The sequence below is a fragment of the Azolla caroliniana genome, unplaced genomic scaffold, assembly GCF_043228905.1.
Source record: "Azolla caroliniana isolate FFs.n. ecotype wild unplaced genomic scaffold, voAzoCaro1.0.p SCAF_10, whole genome shotgun sequence".
Classification (NCBI taxonomy): Eukaryota; Viridiplantae; Streptophyta; class Polypodiopsida; order Salviniales; family Salviniaceae; genus Azolla; species Azolla caroliniana.
Genome location: NW_028230445.1, coordinates 15350300 through 15370738, shown reverse-complemented (window position 1 = coordinate 15370738; position 20439 = coordinate 15350300). Strand labels below are relative to the sequence as shown.

Here is a 20439-nt window from a genome sequence, read left to right as displayed (position 1 = left end):
CACACACATACATGCATAACATACATTCGGACCCACACACGCACGTGTTTTTGACCTAGCCCAAAAGAGAAAGAAACACTCCATCCCTCCACACCATCATGGAGGAACAACTATGCATGTCACTCTTTGTATGTGTTTCATACACGACGTGGGCGTTGTGCCCGCCTGCCCACCCGCCCAATTTGCGCCTCTCGGGTCTCTGCCCCCACGACCGCGTGTGTCTTGCCCATCTTTTTTGCTCATCGAGCCTTTTTGTGCGCCTTTGGTGCCAATGATCCTGCCCTGCCCCCCTTTTGTGCTTTTTATCGAATGCCCTTTTGTGCCCCGTGCCCATTGCTCTTTGTGCCATGTTCAATGTGGTTGCGCGGTGCCTTTAGCTTTCTCTGTGACATGTGTTGGTATGGTCTCTTCCTCTAAGCAATATGGACAAACCTAAATGCAATTGGGTAAAGGCACAAGTGTGTGTTAGTCACTTTGAAAAATGGAGGTTTGTTAAGTTTTCTTCTCCTCGCTCTTGCTATCACATATATTGTGGATTAGGACCTCGAGTTTTTGATCATCTGTGAACGAAAAGTAGTGGATACATAGCTCAACACAAATATCTCTCGAAATTCCATGCAAGGTATTGCAACCACACGCCACATACACAATACGTAAATATGATTACTTCATTAATGAATTTTGAAATTTGCTCAATGGGATTGTTAATTTGGAACACAAATTATAAATCTAGATCGACGCAACCCTTCAATCACACCCCACCATGTGGCGTGGCCTTTTAGTAGCCTTCAAAAAAATAATCAATTGTCATATTGTTGCAAACCATACCAATCATGAGAAGGTCTAGTTACCCATTAAATTCATACAATACTCCATGTCTTATAACTTACCTACCAACAAACCACTTTGATTTTGCACAATTCGTAAGGTCTATTTTCCTTTTGTTTAACCCATTTAATTAAACATTATCGTGCACGATTTCTCCTTCCCATAACCTATAACAAGATTCCATGTATGTCAGTAGTGGTCATGTTCTTCAAAAGGCAACCTCCTGAACCCCAAAAGAAAGCAAATGAATGGGATTGCTTACTTGGATGGTTCATTGGTAATTACAAAGAACGGACTACGTCTAACATAAAGGAGTATGTCGGCCATCTAGATTCCCCTTATTCTAAAATCCTAAACAGGTGGGGTTTGATGGACCTCAAAAATGACCGATCTAGAACATAAAATGCAGTATCCTTTATACGAAAGCTCTATTATATGATCACTATATTATAATTACACTTCAACTCTATGCTATTGATATACTCCTTCACTTCTCCATTGCTTTTGTGCCTTGTTTGTTGCAACTTGCAAGCAATAGTTAACAAGGTCATTGCTTCTATCTCTATATCCCTCTTGTGCTAAATCTTAATTGCTAGTGTTATAGGCATAATCGTGCAGACCAATTCTATTGCTAATTTAGTAGGTTAAGAGTCAGAGATAACAATTAGTAACGGTTCGGTTTGAGAGTGTTAAAACTGAACTGTTTAAAAAATGTGAAACTTGAACTGAACCACGAAATCGTTAAATTGAACCGTTTAAAAAAATTCAAACTATTAAACCATTAAAACCGCGGTTTGGTTTCGGTTTTCAACTTAGGCCAAAATTCAAATTTTTAATTTTAAAAATTTCAAGTTTTTCCTAAAACGTGAGAATAAGGCTTGAAAATGAAAAGATTGTTTATTTTTATTTTTATTTAAAAAAAAAACCGTTAAACCGTTTAAAAAACTTGAACTTGAACTGAACCATTTAAACTATTAAGCCGTTAAGCCGCAATTTTGCGGTTCGGGTTCGGTTCGAACCGGTTTAGGGTTTAGGGTTAAGTTCAAACCGAACCGTTGCCGACTATTAGTCCGAAGTCAAGAAATCGGTTATCCTAGGATTTGTAACAAACACATATGGACCTACAACACGTGAGAACACGTAGACATATGGGAGCCTTATATGTTGAGTTACACAAGGGACCAACTATCCCCTTCGTGATGGCATCTTGAGATGTTGTCAAGACTATTGGCGAGACTAAGGTCTCTTATTCGAATTCATCATTCAACATCCAAGGTATAATACAAAGGTAATATTTGGTGGTGTTGAGAATGAAGCTCAACATAGTGCAATGTGTGAACACACCTTTTGAGAATCTATGATTACTCAAAGGTCAAGAGTCACATTATCTATGTGTCATAAAATCATATTCTATGACACATAACTAATGAGTTACATATTCCCCATGACTACGACTCTTCACATTCCCCAAGAGAGCGCGGTTATAGTGAGTTAATGAAGAGAGAGGATGAAGTTATATAAAGCACCCTTCTCCTACTTCATAATAAGTCGACTGTGACTCCTTGTAATGTTACATTTTGTATTTCATATTCTCCTTGTGAATATACACCTTCTTCTTGAGTACTTCATTTTTCCATTCTATCTAATCTATCTTGTGTGTTCTCTTCTCTCATCTCTTTCCTCTCACACCTACACATAACACACATCTCTTCCGCTGCACAAGAATCATATCCGATTCTTTACAGGTGATATGGGACATCGATGGTATTTTATGTTCATCTTGTGTTGTTCACTCGGGAGTGGCCGGTGTAATTAAGCACCCTTAATCTCTTACTCTTTTGCTCATCATTAGTATGATGCATAATAGCTAGAAGGTAATAGTTAACTCCATGCCTTCACTTCGAACATCTGCCAAATAACTAGACAATAGATATGTGTATTAATATTTAACTACTGGATACTATAAAGCATCGTGCCAACTCTCCACAACTCAAAACCTTCCTTCAAAAGAAAGAAGTACACATTGGCATACACAAAAGTGAGATGGATATATGTCAATACATTTTTGCATCTCAAATATATGTATATTTTTAGTGTTAAATTAGGCCTTCGCTATGTAGCCTCTAATTTCATTGCCTAAGATGACAAAAACACGTTCTCTCCTTATGGATTCCATGATTACTAGTGGCTCTTGAGTAAATATGATCATGCATTAGATGATTGCTTGTGTTCTCATTTTTGAGCCATAGCCAAACCCTAGATCATATTTCCTTTATCTAAAACTTCCTATACGTTAGTTGATGCCACCTTAAATAGCAAGTGTGAAAGTCTTTGTAAAGAGAGAATCGTAAAAGCCTCATGTCTACCATAATGGAAAATGATGGCCAAAGCATCTAGAAGCAAAAAATTGAGAAATAGATAATACATTGATTCTCAAAGAGAGGAGGATTGATGTGTGAATATAAAGGTTTGGTTCAAATAATCGTGGTCCTCTTTACAAAGTATGGACATGCAAAAGTTCTTGGCAAAATTACCGAGTTTCCATGGAAATACATATGCATACGTTATTCGAAGCACCAATCAATTTGTTGATGTATTATGCAAAAGTTGTGGTTGATATTTAGTGTTACAGTAAAACAAATTTGCCAAAGTAGCTTCTCTACTAGGCGTAAGCTACCTCATTGTAACCTTAATATGAAGGATATATGATGCCTTTATTTTTCCAACATTGACATCTTACTCATCCCGACCTCCATGAGACCACCAAATCAAAGACATGTGCCCCTTGACCTTGTGTGTTCCATAATGTCTCTAAGGTGTGAAATGTTGCTTCATTTACTCGTTGGCTTCAATAATTTCTACTTTAGTTTCCCCCGATTGTAGTGGTGATTTTGCACGGCTTCATCTCATTCTTTTATTACAATTAGTTTGGGCTACTTTGGTTTGGTTATTGCTGCAAAGGTACAAGAATAGATATAAGGCTTTCCTATGCACGAGGACTTGCAGTTAGGGCAACAAAAAAGAACATGCACATCAATTCATCAAATCTGATGAAAATAAGAAAAGGCATGTTGCCAATGCTATTAATCCAAAATTTTAACTCAGTATGTAGCTGAAAAATGATACATATGCATTCAAGCCTTGATTTCCTCAAAAATCTTGGTTTATTTTTTAGGAAAAGTTTGTGCCTACTTTTACTCGTTCTTATAGCTTTTCATTTTAAGGAAAGTCGTGACTTCCAGTGTAAAAACACAGCCAAATAGTAATAGCATCTCTTCCCCAAGGCAATAAAAAATGTTCCGATTCTTCATAATCCAATGAAAATCTCACGTTGAGATAGACAGTCATTTGTATATACAGATAAGAATAAAGAAAGTATGGTACAATGTTATTACTCACGACAAATTGTGTTCTCTCGATATGTTGACATGATATATAATGTTAATAGCACGTGTACAACAGTCCTTTCCTCTTTTACAAGCTAGTCTCACCGCCAACTGACCGCATTTTCCGCAATGCTCTCATTTTGATTTGCCTCACTCTTTCTTTGGATACACCCACCCTGAGCAAAGATAATGCTACAATCTTGTAAAAACACTATAAAACGTAAATGAACAGCAAACAGCAATACAATTTAAATAAATTCATGGGCATGGATATCGACATATACACCTTTATTTTGAAATACATTGAGTCACAAAACAATACACAATATATAAACATTATTTTCTACTAGGAAGTTGTATTCTGGCAATCGTATTAAGGGGTATTCTAGCAATAATTGAAACCTTACAGGTATTTTGATCTTTTTACCTACATAACATTATTGGTGGAAACCTCAATATCATACACATTTAGTATATATCCATATATACACACATATGAACATGTACACAATACACACACATATCTGCATTTACACAATAAACATACATATCTGCATGTACACAATACACACACACACACACACATATATATCTGTATGTACGGGTAATGTGTATATATATATATATATACACAATAAACATACATATCTACATGTAAACAATACAGCACACATATATATGTATCTATGGGTAATGTATATACATATAAGCACTGCAGTATATATCTATATGTACGCACATATGTACATGTATGTACACAATACACACACACACACATATATGTATGTATGGGTAAATGTTTTTCAGCATTTATACTTATTGCCAACTGATTGCAAACTCGACCATGCGCCATCTTTTGTATCAATCCCAAAGAGCCACCGGATGATTTTTTGTTCCTTCGCTGTCAGTAATCTCAATCGAGTCATCATGTTCTCCTGCAACATGATTGTTTAGCACATAATTACTGAAAACAATATACGAACTCATTTGACTTCTTCAAAGTGTTATTTTTTGTGAAGTGAAGAAAGCACGGAATGGAATAAATTACTCTTGTCTGTTGTTCAAATAGCAGCTCCCATGGCTGATTCTCTGTATTCTTATCAGCAACAAACTGCGAGTTACCCAAGTGTTACAAGAGAAAAACAATAAAGAAAAAGAGCCAAAGTTTTATCACCTGAAATAATTCTTCATTAGAATTTGTAAAAGACTTTATGAAAGAGATACACAAAAATTTCATTTGTCCCATCTAAATTTGAGTCAATATAAGCTAAGAAAGAACCTCATGAAGCCCACTAAACTCTCTATTGATGTCATAGGGACTGCTGGTTTTGTCAATGGATATCACCCTGCTCTTAGCCTAGAAACATAATAATGCAAAATTAGATGAGACGTTTAAAAAATAAAATCACACAAAAACATTAAAAAAATGGTTCACTCACCAGCAGCGCTCTCTTTATTCTGGAGTTTGGAACATTTAAAATTATCGCTAGATTCTGCATTCCATAACAATAGAGGATTAGAAAAACATGTTACCTATTTTGGTCACCCTTAATAACACTAAAAATGCTACAGTTGCAATGAAATGAATAGCTTGTTTTAGTCTATTATAACTTCCGGCATAACCTCAGCTAAATTTTAGTTGACTATATCAACCAAAAATGGTTCCCGTGAGTTAGGCATTTGAGGTCTTAATTAATCTCAAGGGAAGGTTTCATAGATACTATGAACACAGATAAAAAATTGGAAGATGACAAAAAACAAAGCTGATAAGAACAACATATGATATACAAACCAAAACGGTTCCAGTAGTTCCAGTAAGTTGGCCATTTGAATCACTCCCATACTCTGTGTGATCCCACCTCCTCTCTACCCAACCCAAAAATGACAAAAAGTCTCCACCCATTGTACTCAAAATTCTTTACTTCCCCTGTATGAAAAAAAACTACAAATCGAGACGCTTGTAAGAAACAAACTAAAAAACCTTCTAAAGCAACCACACTTGTTTCTTTAAAAGGGATGCATAACATGGTTGCTTTAGAAGGTTTTTTTGTTTGTTTCTTACAAGCGTTTTTTTCACACAAGGGGAGTAAGGATATTTGGGTACAATGGGTGGAGACTTTTTGTCGTTTTTGGGTTGGGTAGAGAGGTGGGATCGCACAGAGTATGGGACTGTAAGTTGGCCATTATGAATCTTAAAAGAAGGCTTCATAGGTATTATGTAAACAGACAAAACATGGAAAATGAGAAAAGAGAAAGTTGACAAGAACTTCATATGATAAAAACAAACTACATTCTGCAGAGCAGGTATCGACATGGTGAGATCAGTATGAATATTGAAAGAAGAAGATACTCTCCATGTAAACTTGCCAAAGATGATAAAAAACAATATGAGGACATATAGAAAGTGCAAAAAATGGGGCGTACAAATACTAATAGTTGGATAAAAATATATATGGGGAAAACACTGGAATAGCTGATTTTTTTTATTTCCTCAAATGTCCCCCAATTCTTATTTCTGGAATTACCAATGAGAGAGCCACTTGAAGAGCCACATAATTATAAGAACTTAATGCACTCATGTGTTGGGAAAACACGGTTATAATTTGATGATTGCTATCATGTTAAGAAGATGGATATCCATGGACAATTTCATTGCAAATGAGCTAATAGATTCATCGATTGTGAAATTCTAGTAACCAATTACACACTCATTCCCTGATAAACAGATTTTCACATCCAAAACAAAAACAAATGAATGGAGATACTCCACAAAACAAATATATCATTGAAGAGGGCCCTCATGATTGTACGAAACTATGTAGTGCCACTAATGGTGTTCAGTCCATATGTTAATCTGTAGCTAGTAAAAAGCAAACATACCTCCACTGTAATAGGTTTGTATTGACGTTTTAATTGGGTCTTCAGTTCATATGTTAATCTGTAGCTAGTAAAAAACAAACATACCTCCACTGTAATAGGTTTTCCTTGACGTTTTAATTGGGCCTTCGCTCGCTTCATTGCAAATATTATCTCATGTAAATACACAGGAACGCGCATTATTCTTGAATGATCCGCAATTGCCCTCGTGATACCCTAAAAAGTCTCCTAATGTCATGCTACTAGTGGATTTTAACTTGATGAACGTATAACTTTTGATTGCCTTACCTGCCGGATCCACCAATGTACATACGTTGAAATCTTGTGACCTCTCCGATGATCAAATCTATCTAGCCCACGGAGAAGTCCTCTCGATCCTTCCTGTAGTGAATTTTTTTGGGGGGCGTTATAACTCAGCCTTCCAGCATAACAGAGTGTTTTCGGATTTTGACACAAATGTGTCGCCACAAAAGGAATTGCAAAAAAACAATGACAAAATCATTCTGGTAGCTTGAACCAAACATTTGGGGTTGTCTTTTTAATAGAGTAGCTGGAAAAATGTAAGGTTTTTGCGTCAAATTTATTTTCACTATTATGCCAAATATATCACTTGCCCTGTATTTTTTTAGCAGTTCAGCCTTCAGCAATAGACATGCACACAGAATTATCTAGGACATCCATCTATGTACTTTGTAATCTTCCATCATCACATGATTTAGGTTTAATTGCATTCAATTGCGATTATATATGTACTTATTCCATATGTTTTACCCTGAAAGTTTCTACCATGTGTCCTCTACTGATTACATTTTCATTTGATGAGAAATAAAAAGATGCATTTTACGCCCATCTTAAAACCTTCATATGTATTTGTTAAGCAGTATTGAATTGGTACAACTAGATGACTATGCAATCAATCACTTAAACATGTAATGAATGCCTCTCAATCACCTAAACATGTGATCAAATTTTGCATTAACACGTACAAGTCCCATAAGCTTCTTAATTTGAACAATGGAATGCAATCTAAATCAAAACACTATGAATCATGTGTAAACAGTTCAAAAACTAAGATATTCTTTCCTACTAAACCACAATCAATTTCATGAAAGAAGAGCTTGATCAAGTTTCTATCATCTAACCTTATTTTCTTTCAGTGAAAAATAACTGACTTTTGTAATATGTTCCAAAAGTACATACACACCTGAATAAGGTCAGCTGTGTCTAATCCCAGGTTCTGATATTGTCTCGCAACCGAAACAACAAGCCGCAAATGTGAAACAAGCATCATATTCCTTGCAACCTCGCCCACAGCCAACATCAAGATGAGCTCTGGAGTTGATACTTGAACAGATTGGGCCAAAGTTTCATATGATGGATCATAACCAAGTTTCCTTTTTAACCTGAAGACATCATTATTATAATTATATTTGGATCTCCATAAAAATAGAAATAAATTATGGTGAGAAATTCTAAATGAGTAATCTATATATGAGAGACAAATTGCCCAACATATGTTCAGATACATGATGGAAAACACATATAACAAAGCAAATGTAAAAGCAAAATAATGCATTAAAAACCAAAACTAATAGCCTTTAATGATAAAAACCCCAATATATTGATCCTCAAAAGTGTCAGGTTTATCGTGAAATGAGAATTGACACGTTTATGTAATGTCATCAGTTGTGTGATAATGGGAAATAGCTGTCATAATGAATAACAAATACAGCAAAAAGCATGTAAAAGCAATCCTTCATAGATTTGATATACTGTGCCTCAATACAGGAAATGAACAATCACCAGAGACATGTAATTGCCAACCACATTAAGCAATTACTAAATTTATGAAATACCGAGTGTTAACTGATATATGAGAAACTTACCACAGTTATGCCATGTCACCAATTATGCGGTGAATTACTAAATTTACTGATTACCATATTTATGTAAATCCATGTGATAATGGGGGGAAATTTAACGACAAACAATTATGCAATTAATGAAGAGCAACCATGTAATTCATGAAGAGAATTGATATGAAAGGTTTTACTCACTTTCTTCTCGCCTTCTCGAGGCTTTGATGAATCCGCATTTGCTTTGTAAAACCCTGCTCTTCATCTTTAGTAAACATGCCACATCCAGCAGCTGGTCTAAGGAAAGAAGAAACAAAATCATGGAGAGGTTCCAATTTCATTTTCCCTTTCCGCTTCAAGGATGAAGATGATGACGTTGATGATGATAGTGGTGATGAAGAAGAAGACGAAATAAGTGTAAAACTAGACGTCATATCCATGTCTTTATTGTTAAAAACTCCTGTTTTCATTCTAGCAGATAATCTCCTCTCTCTTGCAGAAAGCTTGTTCTTCTTCATTCCTGACCTCAAAGTCATACAAAAAGCATTGTCTTCCACATTGGAAATGACTTTTGCTTCTTCTTCTTCTTCTTCAAATCTTTGTGAAGATTGTGTAGTGATTTGTTCTGCCCATTGGCTTTCAAGTAAAGACCTTTGTAAAGCAGATAAAACCTCTTCTCTCCAGTGCACTTCATGGTTAAAACAGAGTTCTTCAAGTATAGGCTTTGCACAAGAGCAAATTAGACGAGGTTTCCTTGTCTTTCTTCTCAAAATACTGACACAAGAGGAGGAGGAGGAGGGGGGGGAGGAGGAGGGGGAGGAGGAGAAATAGAAGGTGTGCTCTGCAGAGAAAAGGGAAGAAAGATGAGGATGGTGAGTGTTTTGTGCATAAGTGTGAGAGCCCAAAAGAGCATAAGAGGTAGCCATAGCTACCTAGCACTTAAGCTGTAAGCCTTGAGGAAGAAAGGAGGAAGAAGAAAGAAGAAACAGAGTAGAGTAGAGTAGAGCAGGACAGGGGGCAGATGAGAGAGCACCATCAGCCAAAGAGAAAAGATACTTATCACATGACAACAAAGAAGATTGTAAGTGAGGCTAGGGATATTTTTCCCCCTTCTCCACTTTCTGCATTTATGTATGTATACACTGTATTATACTATACAGTATACATACATACATACATACATACATACATACATACATACATATGTGAGAGCATTGAGACACATTCTAAATACTTGGACCAAAACTTGGCTCTTCTTCTTCTTGTTCTGTTCTCTTTTTTCCCCATATGTGAGCATTGAGATAGATTCATAATACTTTACCAAAACTTTGCTCTTCTTCTTCTTCTTCTTCTTCTTCTTCTTCTTGTGTTCTCTTACTTCCCGATCAAGTGGAAGAGGAAGGGGAATTCATTGGCTACACACGGTCAATCCTGACCTTCCTTGAGGCTTTAGTCTCTTTGGTTGTGAACTCAACGAAGAGGGGTACACGTACTGTGAGACTTAATTCTAGCTCTTAGCCATCATGTGATAATACATTGAGGTAGCCTATCACTCACCCCATGAAATTGCCTCTGCGAACCAAAAAGCGTCATTTCCAAAAGGGCATGGCTTACTTCAAGAGCATTGCTTATATTAAGCATTGTTTTCCTTTTCTTGCCCTTGAGTTTGATACTCATTCAATTTACTATGTATACCACACACCATTGTTTTTCCTTCATTTTGTTTCCTTTACATTGAGATTGAGATTGACACTTAGGATAGTTTACCTTCCATTGAAGTCAATACTTATTCCCACAATACCACTATATGACTCACTATTGTGTGTTTTTTTTATTAACATGCTATTTAAGCCATTGCAATTGTGTTCAATTCTTGGAAGTTTAACATGTCCTTATGGTATAGGGTTTTGACAATTCAAGGTTTGGTACACATGAACACCAACAAAAGACATTAAATAACTTAATGCTGAATGTATTAAAATTTGACATATTAAATACATACATGCATGTTAGGTTTCAAAAACATGCCTAAAAACCATTGCAAAAACTGGTCATTTAATTTGTAATCCTCTAATAATTCTATTCTACTGCATCATAGACATTCAATCATGGTTATTCTTACATAGCAACATCATGACATGCATATAATGCCTTTTCCACACATAAAATAGGTGCAATTCTCACTTTGAGGTACAATATCACATTGAAGTGAATAAATTTTCAATGAATTGAAACTAAACTTTCATTTTCTAGTGACAGCATTGTATAATAGAGGTTGACAATGTGTAGTATACAAACTGGTTTAAACAAAAAAAGTCAGGTATTCCCTCAAAACTTGTGAAATAAATTCAATCTACTCAATTGCTTGCATATTTATTCATTCCACTTCTTTTGTACAAAATATGAATGGTAAAAAAACATCAACTTCCCTTGAATGGTTCATCGTCATAAATTTTATATTATATTTCTCTGTTATAAATTATACATATAGCTTTGATACGGATTTTTTCCAAATTACTACCAGAAGCTTCAAACTCTAGTACATGCACAGGTGGTCATCATATATGTACCACCTTCATGCTAACTGTATGTCTTCTGGGCCGCATTTTCTTTGATCTGCGGATATACATACCAATGATTTACAAACATCACAGTAATTACCCGAAAACAATGCCAAAAATTCTAATAACCTCCCTCAGATGGCCAGCTTTCATATTTGACACCAATGTCAAAGGAATCAAGTGGTGCCACACTAGCAATGGTTCACTCTTTATGTTTGTGAGGTCGTCCATTGTGAAGGGATCAAACCCAACCAGATCAAGAAGTGGATGTAATGACTCTTAGAAGCAAAACCCAATCCATCATCAGCAAGTGAATGTAATGAGTATGTCTCATGTGATAGTCCTATGGGAGGGCATTCTATACATGCTATTGCACAAGAACTTACAATCTGCAATTAAATGAAACGAGTTAGATCAGAAACAATAAGAAGATTCATGAAAATACTTATAAGGTAGCGAGGAAAACATATATTCTTAAATCCCTCACAAAGAAAAATGTCGGCAAGGAAGCAAAACCACAGCAGTCTGTTATTCATTCAAAGTATTCTTTACAAACATGATGTTATGTTCAACATTGATTGCATGTTCTGCAGTTCGTGCTATGGATGCATTTTCTCTCTCTTTTCTTCCACAATGGCCTACATGATAAAAGAAGATTGGTGAGTGAGGTTTTATTTTATAACAATACGAGCTGATCTGAACTTAATTCAGTAGATAGAGAATCGAACCTTAGCCTGGCATAACCGTGTTAAGGCCTCCACATGAAGAGCACTCAGACCCTCCAAAGTAGCATTGTCTAACCCATCAAGCTTTTCACTCTGTAGCATTTTATATCTGCTATGATTAGATCTTGACCTTAACATTCTCTAGAATACAAAAAGAGCTTGATTTGGTCCATTAAATAATTAAGGCCAATAATTAAATACAGGACACTTTCACTTCAATTAGACTTGATAGTTGGTGTTGATTTTTCTTTAAAAATCATTCACATTTCAATCATATTAACATCAAATATGATATAATTATAACTACACTTTTAAGTAATGCATAGTTTCATGTTTTAATTAGCATATACTAATAATTCATTTACTACAATTCAATTAATTCACTCTACAAACCTTCAACTGCGACACCAGTGTTTCAAGCTCCGCGGTCCGTTGCTTTTCTTTCTCCAGAGAGTTTTTCAAACTTCTGAAATCATTTACATCATCATCTATACTCCCAAATTCTTGTGCATTGTGAGAATCCAAATCCCTAGTAGAATTGCCATTAGCTTTCTCCTTCTTGAGCTTTGCTACCAACACCCACATGCCAGCAAGATCATTTTCCAAATCAGCCTCACGTTTTTTTGCATCCTCTATGTTCTTTTGAGTCTCTGCATCTTTCAATTCACTATCTGTTAACTTAGCTTCCAATACAGCCTCTTTCTCTTTGCTTGCTAATAGTTCTCTTTTCAGTTCCTCTATTATAGATTCATCTTCGATTCTTCTCGAATTGATACGTTGTCGCCCACTATTGTTTGCTACATTAAGGCCCAATTTTGATCCATTTGCTCGAGCTTTTACTAGTTCTTGAGATGCTGCAAGCTCAGCTGCTAGTTTTGTATTTTGATAAGAGAGTTTTGTTACCTCTTCAGCCAGATTTTTTAGCTCAACCGCAGCAGCAGAAGCTAGCTCTTTAGCATATGATGATTCATCGGCCAATTTTCGGCTTTGAATCTGAAGAGCATCTTTCTCTTCAAGCAAATGGTCTAGTTCCTGTTTAAGTTTTTCGATCTCCATTGCCTGGTAAAATGTACAAACAAGTTATGTCAAGGAAGATTACCCATGTAACTCATAGAATTATAGAATAATGAATACCTGTTGAAGAACTTGAGACTGCAAGATTGAAGTTTCATTTCCTACTTTGGGGTTTCCCTGAGAATTGTTTTCCTGCAGCACACTAGGTTCATCTATAGATTGCTCACCATGTCCATCTACATTTTGTGAAGTAACGTTTGGATCACCATAGCCTTCAATATGCATTTCTATATTGTTTTGCCCAGTTGTGTTGTCATATTTTGCTTTGGATTGTCCATGGAGAGATGCAATTGTACTTTGAAGTTCTGTATTTTCTATTATCTGCAATAGCAATCAACAGTTAGTCAAACAAGGAAATATGTTTATCTTCATGTAACAACCTCCTACGAAACACAAAACCTTGAATTTCTCTCTATTTTCAAGAGGTTTCATTCCATTATGAGATTCGGTACAGTTATTGGTTTACTGAAAGGTAAAAGTGAAAACTCATTCAGAATGATCCCAGTTTAATAAAAATAAGGTATTTGTAAGAGATCACACAGAGATCCTCAACAAACTTAAGAATCACCGAATAATCCAAATTAGGCTCTCTATTGACTTGATTGAAAAAATTAATAACTGTTCTCAGCTGAAGTATAATCATAAATTAAAAATTAGCCTTACTTTAGTTTGCAGTTGTTCCTGAAGGATTCTGTTGTCAGCGGTTTTCAGCTTTACAAAACAGAAAAATAAAAAGTTTAGTGCACATTGCATCCAAATTACAAGTATTTTCTCATCACAAGCATAAAATGCTAAGAACTTAAAGTCACCTCAAGTTCAAATGTCTTCTCGTTGAGCTGATTAGTTAGTTTGGAGATGGTCTGCATTGAGCACGGTGATATTATAACAAATATGGGTGTTAATCAATTTAGGTAGATATATCCTGAGCATGCTATATTTTGTAATTGTCATTATTGACTGTGAAAGCACTTTAAATCTGTGATAACTCAGATGCATTAAACATATTGATAATATAGCAGATATAGTCATAAAAAAAAGTGCATGAGTATATCCTGGACATGTGATGTTTTTAAAAACTAAAAAGCACTTTAAACCTGTGATAACTCCAATGCAGCACCATTGTTAAACCCAGCTTCCCCATTCCCAAGTATTCGCCGCTCAATCACCCTCATCTGCCTTTTCTTTTCTTGAATCTCATCCTTCAAGCTTTGCATTTGTGCCTACACAGCATAAGATATTCAGCAGTTGAATATGACTATGAGCCACACATTAGTAACACATATTTAAGACAATGGTATTTCTTTGAACCTTTGAGTTGTGCAAAGTTATCTGTAAACCCATATTTTTAGGAGCTAACTATTATATTAGCTTGCATGACCTCAAATTAAAAATCTGATGAGTTATTAACTAAACAGAGCATCAAACACATTGCTTGAGACTTGAACCCACAACCACAAGGTCGCAAATTACACACCAGCTTCACTACTACGCCATCGTTTTATACATTTAGTGAGTATTTTGATCACTTATACCATGAACCCATTGCAAAGATATGTTTAGACAGACCCATTTAAAGTCTTTATATGATATATAAAGGCAATACTTTCATCTGGTGTGTTAGCATGCAATCTCTTGTTTTAAATTACGATTTGCCTAGAACATCACCTACTTGTAACTGAGAATCATTAGGATTTGAAGCAACTTGTTCTGACAATCTTTTCAGAGAACTTGTGCATAAGGCAACCTCTCCACCAAGCATCTTCACTTGTTCTCTCAGTAGGTCCATCTGATCAGCCATAGTTGTCCCTGTCTGCCATGATAAAAATAATAATAAGTTTCTGTTAAGAGGAAAGCTAAACGAAGTAAAAATATGGTACATAAGAATGATTTGATGTAAGTGCAAGTCTGTGTTCCAGACAGTCAGAAGCATGACTAATGACACAAACTAGAGGTTGTGTTTTCTATCCCATCAGTTTGCCTATTGAGGATCTTGATAAAATCTTAGTGATACTTAAGTCGCATGTGATGACAAAAGCCATGCAGCCAACATGGTGAAAAGACGTCCCATAGTTTATATAATTGAATGGGAATAGAAACAAGAAATGAATGTTACAAATTACGCTTACAGGTGGTGGTCTTCGACCTCGAACTGCAGCACTAAATAACTCCCCTGCCTGTGTTGGCTCACATAAAGGTTGGAAAAGGGGAACCTCGTCCACTTTACGGCTCACTGAATTGCGATGACTCTTAAAATCAATACCAGATTCAACTTGAATAGGATTTATTGCAGGTGATGCATTGGAGGAATTATCTGAGTCCAAACTTGTTGTAGAGTTACCATGCTCATTCTTCTGCTTTGAAAACACCGGAATATAAGAAGAGAAATATCAAAAAACTCGGGGGAATTTGAGAAACACAGAAAAACTGAAATAATTTGATTGAGACACATAAAAGAAACGTTTATGATATCCACCAACCTTCAGCTTGAACCAAGCGAGCATACTTCGCTTCTTCATTTTCTTCTCTCCCTTGAAAAAATCATCTGAAATAATATTGTCACTCCGTCCATCTGAAACTTCTGAATCCTGACCATCTTCTTCATCAAAACTAAAGTCACGCCTTCTATCTGGCAAATAAGCCAGCTGCAAAACAAAATAGATGAGTTGGCCTTGCACTTATCCCTCTGATGTGTAAATTGAAATTGTTGACCGTGTCACAATATGCTTTCAAAAACTGAAAATTGCACACGCATATAACAGTTACATGACACATTCAAGTTCCTTTGCTCCCAACAGCACAAAGATAGAGCAATAACGAGCCACGTTTAAACATTAATCACACATAAAGAAAAGTGTCACAAATACAAAGAATAATGCCATCTTGTAGTGCAATAATTAGTCATAAAAATGACTTAATCATAGAGTACATGTTTTTTATAGTTACCTCTTCTTCATCGAAAGAGTGCCTACGTCGATTCCCCTGCTTCTCAGGAAGGCTTCGTGGAGCAGTGGTTTTTGTAGAAACAAGGATCAGCTTTGTCAGTCTTTGGATTCTCCCCAACAATGCTGCCTTTGCCTGTTCTTCTTCTTCTAATCTGGACTGGAGTTTAACTTGCCCTGCTTCAAGCTATCAAATTCATGCCCAGAAAGAGAATGTCAAATTAGACCCTGCCCAACCCCAATACCATGACAGTCCCTAATCTTCACCATAAGCGTGACAGTGGCCACACAAAGTGCAAACAACTCCATGTCCCACGTCAAAAACAACCATCAGTAATGTTGAATCGATGAATCATTGGAGTAGCACATGCTTCTAGGAGAAACCAAGATACACATACTTCCAAGAAAAAACTAAAATCTATAGAAGTTAACATAAACATGTGAAAATTCACAAATGTTTAGCAGACATGTACAAGAAAGTTCTATAATCTACTGTTCTTTTTCTAATAAATATCAGTTGAAGTATGCCCGGTAGGAAGGGTTTCACCATAAGTGGGTATAGATCAAACCCACGCCCTTATACTCTTTCTTATATTCACTATATTTTAATTATGTGCTTTTCAATGGCATATTTGTTATAAATATCAGTTGAAGTAGGCCCAGGAGGAAGGATTTCACCATAGGTGGGTATAGATCAAACCCACACCCTTATACTCTTTCGTATATTCACTATATTTTAATTATACGTGCTTTTCAATGGCATATTTGTTATAGATTGTTTAATACTATAAGACAGAAAAAATAAAATTTTAAGTCACAAAACATCTTTATAGCCCCAAACCTGTTGCTTCAGTGATGCAAGATCTTCATGACCATCTACAAAATATGGATTCTCAGCCACTCCTCTCTTGACTTGCTCAAGTTCATTCTTCAAGCTTTGAATTTCCTTTTGATATTTCTTTATTAATGACTTTTCATCCATTATCTGTGAGCAAATAGATCAGCCAGCGATATTAGAATACTTATTGAGAAACTTTAAAGATTCAAACATAATGTTTTACAATGGCAAAGGCATTATAACTTCTTCACTACAATGGCATCAAAGCCTATTTGATCCTACAACATAATGTTTTACATCAGAAAATAATCAAACTTTTTACATGCCTTATTCTGAGAGGCACGAGTCTCCACATTTTTAGCTCTGTGAGCGAACTTCAAAGTATTGTGTGTCTCCTCACTAGTAGAAGAAGAAGGGGTTACCGTACATATGAGCTGAAAAAGAAACAGATTAACCAATTAAAAAATGTGAAGAACACTTCCTATACACAGCTCATTTGACACTCGAAAACTTAATAAGATTCTACCGACACTCGGCCATGTCCACTTAAAGAAGATTGCAATAATCTCGTTAGTTTTGAATCCCTGTAAGGAACATGTGTTGCTTTCCCATCAGTTAGCTTTGATATGACCTGCATAAACGTAGACACTGAATAAAACTATTGAATAGGATAGTCTTCTTGATGTGTTAAATGTATAAATTAAGAGAAGCGATGAACTCAAATAGGATGCTCATCTGAATGTAGTACATGCATATTTTAAGAAAAGTGGTGGACCTACAGTTCCCAGTGTTAATAAGCTCTTATTGATATAGGAGCCTTCTTTCCGTCGAAGTCCTGTAGTTTCTGTCTTGGAGCTCTCTGAGCCCGCCAGATCAATAAGATTCTAAAATCAAGAAATAGCATTTCCTCAGAAGCCTAATGCAAAAATATAATGATGATTCTGCTAAACAATTTCTCCAGTCGCATCATAAAGCAAACAATTACCAATTGAGAAAGAGACACATCTTCATCACTAAAATTATCTCCTCTGGGACTGCTTTCAACAGTCTGCCAAAATTGAGAAAGAAATCACAGCTCCATTTCAATAGCTGATAAAGGAGAAAATTCCAAGAAAATCTTAGTATGTTACCAGAGTGAATATCGTATGACTTCGGCTGCTTAGCAAGTTGAAATTGTTTGATCCAACATGTCGATGCTCTATCAAGGGAATGAAATCAAGCATGTCAACTACAAAGTTACTGGTTAGTGAAAATAGACATGTAGCCTATATCTGAAGCCCTGTCCCATTTTCTTTGGCCTATTAGGAGAAACCAATTGTGCTTGGAAAGCATAATCAAACACATACTGTAATAAGCTACTTTAAGATTTTTAGGGTTTTTTCTTGAAAGTAGAAATTCTGCATGAATAATTTATTGGACATGCAATCATGATGGGTGAGCTGGTGAAATTTTCTGTGGGATAGGCACATTTGACAAATGTGCCAGCTCAACTTTTTGTGTCTTGCACAAAAAAATTATGTTTTTGAGAAAATAAGCGTTAACACTTATAGCTCCTCAAGAGCCTAATCCTAGCAGCATACAGAACAGCAAAACGTGGCTATTATTGAAAACTATAACCACATCAGAGATTTCTTATGAGCATTCATTAGAAACTACAAATGCAAGATTATTCACTGTAAATAACATTATAAATACCTTCTCCTGTAGCAATCAAAGATAAACAATGAGCCGGAGAAAGAACCACTTCTTCCTTTATTCCTTCAACATAGGTTCCCTGCAAAAAATGAAACCCCATATTATAACAGATACTAAGATTAGTTACTATGCGGTGCGCATGAGAAGAAACTTCAATACTTTCAAGAGTATTCCTTTATTAGAATGGTAAAATTATCACTGAAGCAGATATGTTATCTGCTCCACAGAAACTACAATTATTAGTGATCATATAGTGCCATTATATGTGCAATGCCAGGGATAGGCAGTTATAGGCTAAACAATTGTGGAAAGAAATTATTATGGTTATTTATAATGCCAAAAGTTTTATGGCACTGACATCCATTACAAACACACTCTGAATTTATGATTAAAAACAAAAATACCAATAATGGACTAAACCAATGTTTGTACCTGTGCATCCTCCCGCACCCTCAAATTTTGTCCCACAGGATCCAGCAAGTCATTTATAACCTGAATAAGGGCAAGATCAAAATCACTTCCATGAAAAAGAAACATGTATGCACACAGAAACCATTATACGCGATTCTATTATTTTCCATACAAATAGATATATGAGATCATCATCATTAAATCCAATACTGAACATATTATTTTGTTTTACTATTGCATCCACAATAGGACAAGTAAAAGTAACATGGAGTACAGACCTCATTATATATCTCAAGATAAGATACTCGTAGAAGAAACTCCCTTCCTGGTGTCTGCAAAATAGAGGAAATGTTTACTTACAGGCTATAACAACTGATTATGCTCTCGGATTGTAGTTTTTATAGAGCAATTAATACAGTGAGTGGGCACACCGAAACTCATGTTAAATTTTATGTAAAAGAATGTTGGAAGGATATGCCAAAGAAAAGGTAAAAAGACTTCTATACTATAATATGAACATACAACACAAAGAGACTTAAAGAAATTGGATGATAAAGGTGTGCACATAAGAAAAGAATTCCCATCATTTCATTCTATAATCTAATTAAATGGTAATGTGAAAGGGTCCAACACAAAGCGCCTCAGTCATAGGTAAGCCGTAAATAGCCGCATCCAACCAGAATGATATTCATCATGGATGCCAGAAAAACAGTTAAAGAAAAAGGACCAAGAATAACCTCTTGTATTATACTAAAAACATCCTTCACGGCCAAAGGAATTATTCCAGGAGACTTTTGGTCACCCTGCAAAATCAAAATGATTGCCATCGGTTATTCATTGACAGCATATTGGCATCTTCATCACCATCATTGAGCCCCCCAACTTTTATACACAAAAAAAACCCACTTACATGCATTGTATGAGTTTTACCACTGCTAGTGACACCATATGCAAACACCGTGCCTGCTCAAAAGAACATATTAGCAGTATTAGTACAAAAAGAAAATTTTGGCTAAGAAATTCCATCAATGATGGATGCCTTACATCAAATTTCAAATAAGATGTATGTTCTAACCATTAATGCCATGCATGGCACCATTAACTACATGTCGTGCTGCCACGTCATATATATGTCTTGTTGTTGTTGCAGGTCCAAATACACGATCTGTAAATGAGTTGTAAACATTCCAAATTCAGAGATGATGTGATGTCCTTCAAGTTGTTAGCATCAAAGCTTACAGAGCATTCC

The 20439-nt window shown here is 35.7% G+C and overlaps 3 protein-coding genes across 5 annotated transcripts in view; all 3 read right to left on the bottom strand.

The window, feature by feature from the left end:
• Window positions 1-10307, bottom strand: part of LOC147859163 (uncharacterized) — a 73076-nt gene extending 62769 nt beyond the window's left edge. Inside the window, exon 1 of the mRNA XM_087326512.1 lies at window positions 10275-10307. The gene's annotated coding sequence lies outside the window, so the exon portion shown is untranslated. The remainder of the gene's footprint in view (window positions 1-10274) is intronic.
• On the bottom strand, window positions 4132-9975 carry LOC147859164 (uncharacterized). Its single transcript, XM_087326208.1, has 9 exons — window positions 9149-9975; window positions 8296-8494; window positions 7380-7472; window positions 7179-7307; window positions 5654-5707; window positions 5494-5571; window positions 5263-5325; window positions 5031-5149; window positions 4132-4390 (listed from the first exon to the last, which is right to left on the bottom strand). The coding sequence occupies exons 1-9, from the start codon at window positions 9871-9873 to the stop codon at window positions 4303-4305; spliced, it is 1548 nt and encodes a 515-aa protein (XP_087182334.1). The 5' UTR covers window positions 9874-9975; the 3' UTR covers window positions 4132-4302.
• A 1065-nt stretch (window positions 10308-11372) lies between the features above and the next one.
• Window positions 11373-20439, bottom strand: part of LOC147859162 (kinesin-like protein KIN-7K, chloroplastic) — an 11769-nt gene continuing 2702 nt past the window's right edge. The window contains exons 3-26 of one of the 3 annotated variants that reach the window (XM_087326170.1): window positions 20266-20355; window positions 20101-20153; window positions 19928-19993; window positions 19469-19522; window positions 19212-19271; window positions 18780-18858; window positions 18215-18282; window positions 18070-18132; window positions 17864-17968; window positions 17611-17715; window positions 17411-17518; window positions 17088-17231; window positions 16251-16433; window positions 15785-15949; window positions 15434-15658; window positions 14977-15117; window positions 14402-14527; window positions 14117-14167; window positions 13971-14018; window positions 13368-13628; window positions 12627-13292; window positions 12237-12326; window positions 11996-12146; window positions 11757-11897 (exon numbers count right to left, since the gene is read on the bottom strand). In XM_087326170.1, coding sequence (XP_087182296.1) covers window positions 12108-12146; window positions 12237-12326; window positions 12627-13292; window positions 13368-13628; window positions 13971-14018; window positions 14117-14167; window positions 14402-14527; window positions 14977-15117; window positions 15434-15658; window positions 15785-15949; window positions 16251-16433; window positions 17088-17231; window positions 17411-17518; window positions 17611-17715; window positions 17864-17968; window positions 18070-18132; window positions 18215-18282; window positions 18780-18858; window positions 19212-19271; window positions 19469-19522; window positions 19928-19993; window positions 20101-20153; window positions 20266-20355 — 2990 coding nt within the window. In that variant the 3' untranslated portion in view covers window positions 11757-11897; window positions 11996-12107. Of the gene's footprint in view, window positions 11898-11995; window positions 12147-12236; window positions 12327-12626; window positions 13293-13367; window positions 13629-13970; window positions 14019-14116; window positions 14168-14401; window positions 14528-14976; window positions 15118-15433; window positions 15659-15784; window positions 15950-16250; window positions 16434-17087; window positions 17232-17410; window positions 17519-17610; window positions 17716-17863; window positions 17969-18069; window positions 18133-18214; window positions 18283-18779; window positions 18859-19211; window positions 19272-19468; window positions 19523-19927; window positions 19994-20100; window positions 20154-20265; window positions 20356-20439 lie in introns of all 3 variants that reach the window. The other 2 variants (XM_087326171.1, XM_087326169.1) reach the window with 2 other exon arrangements.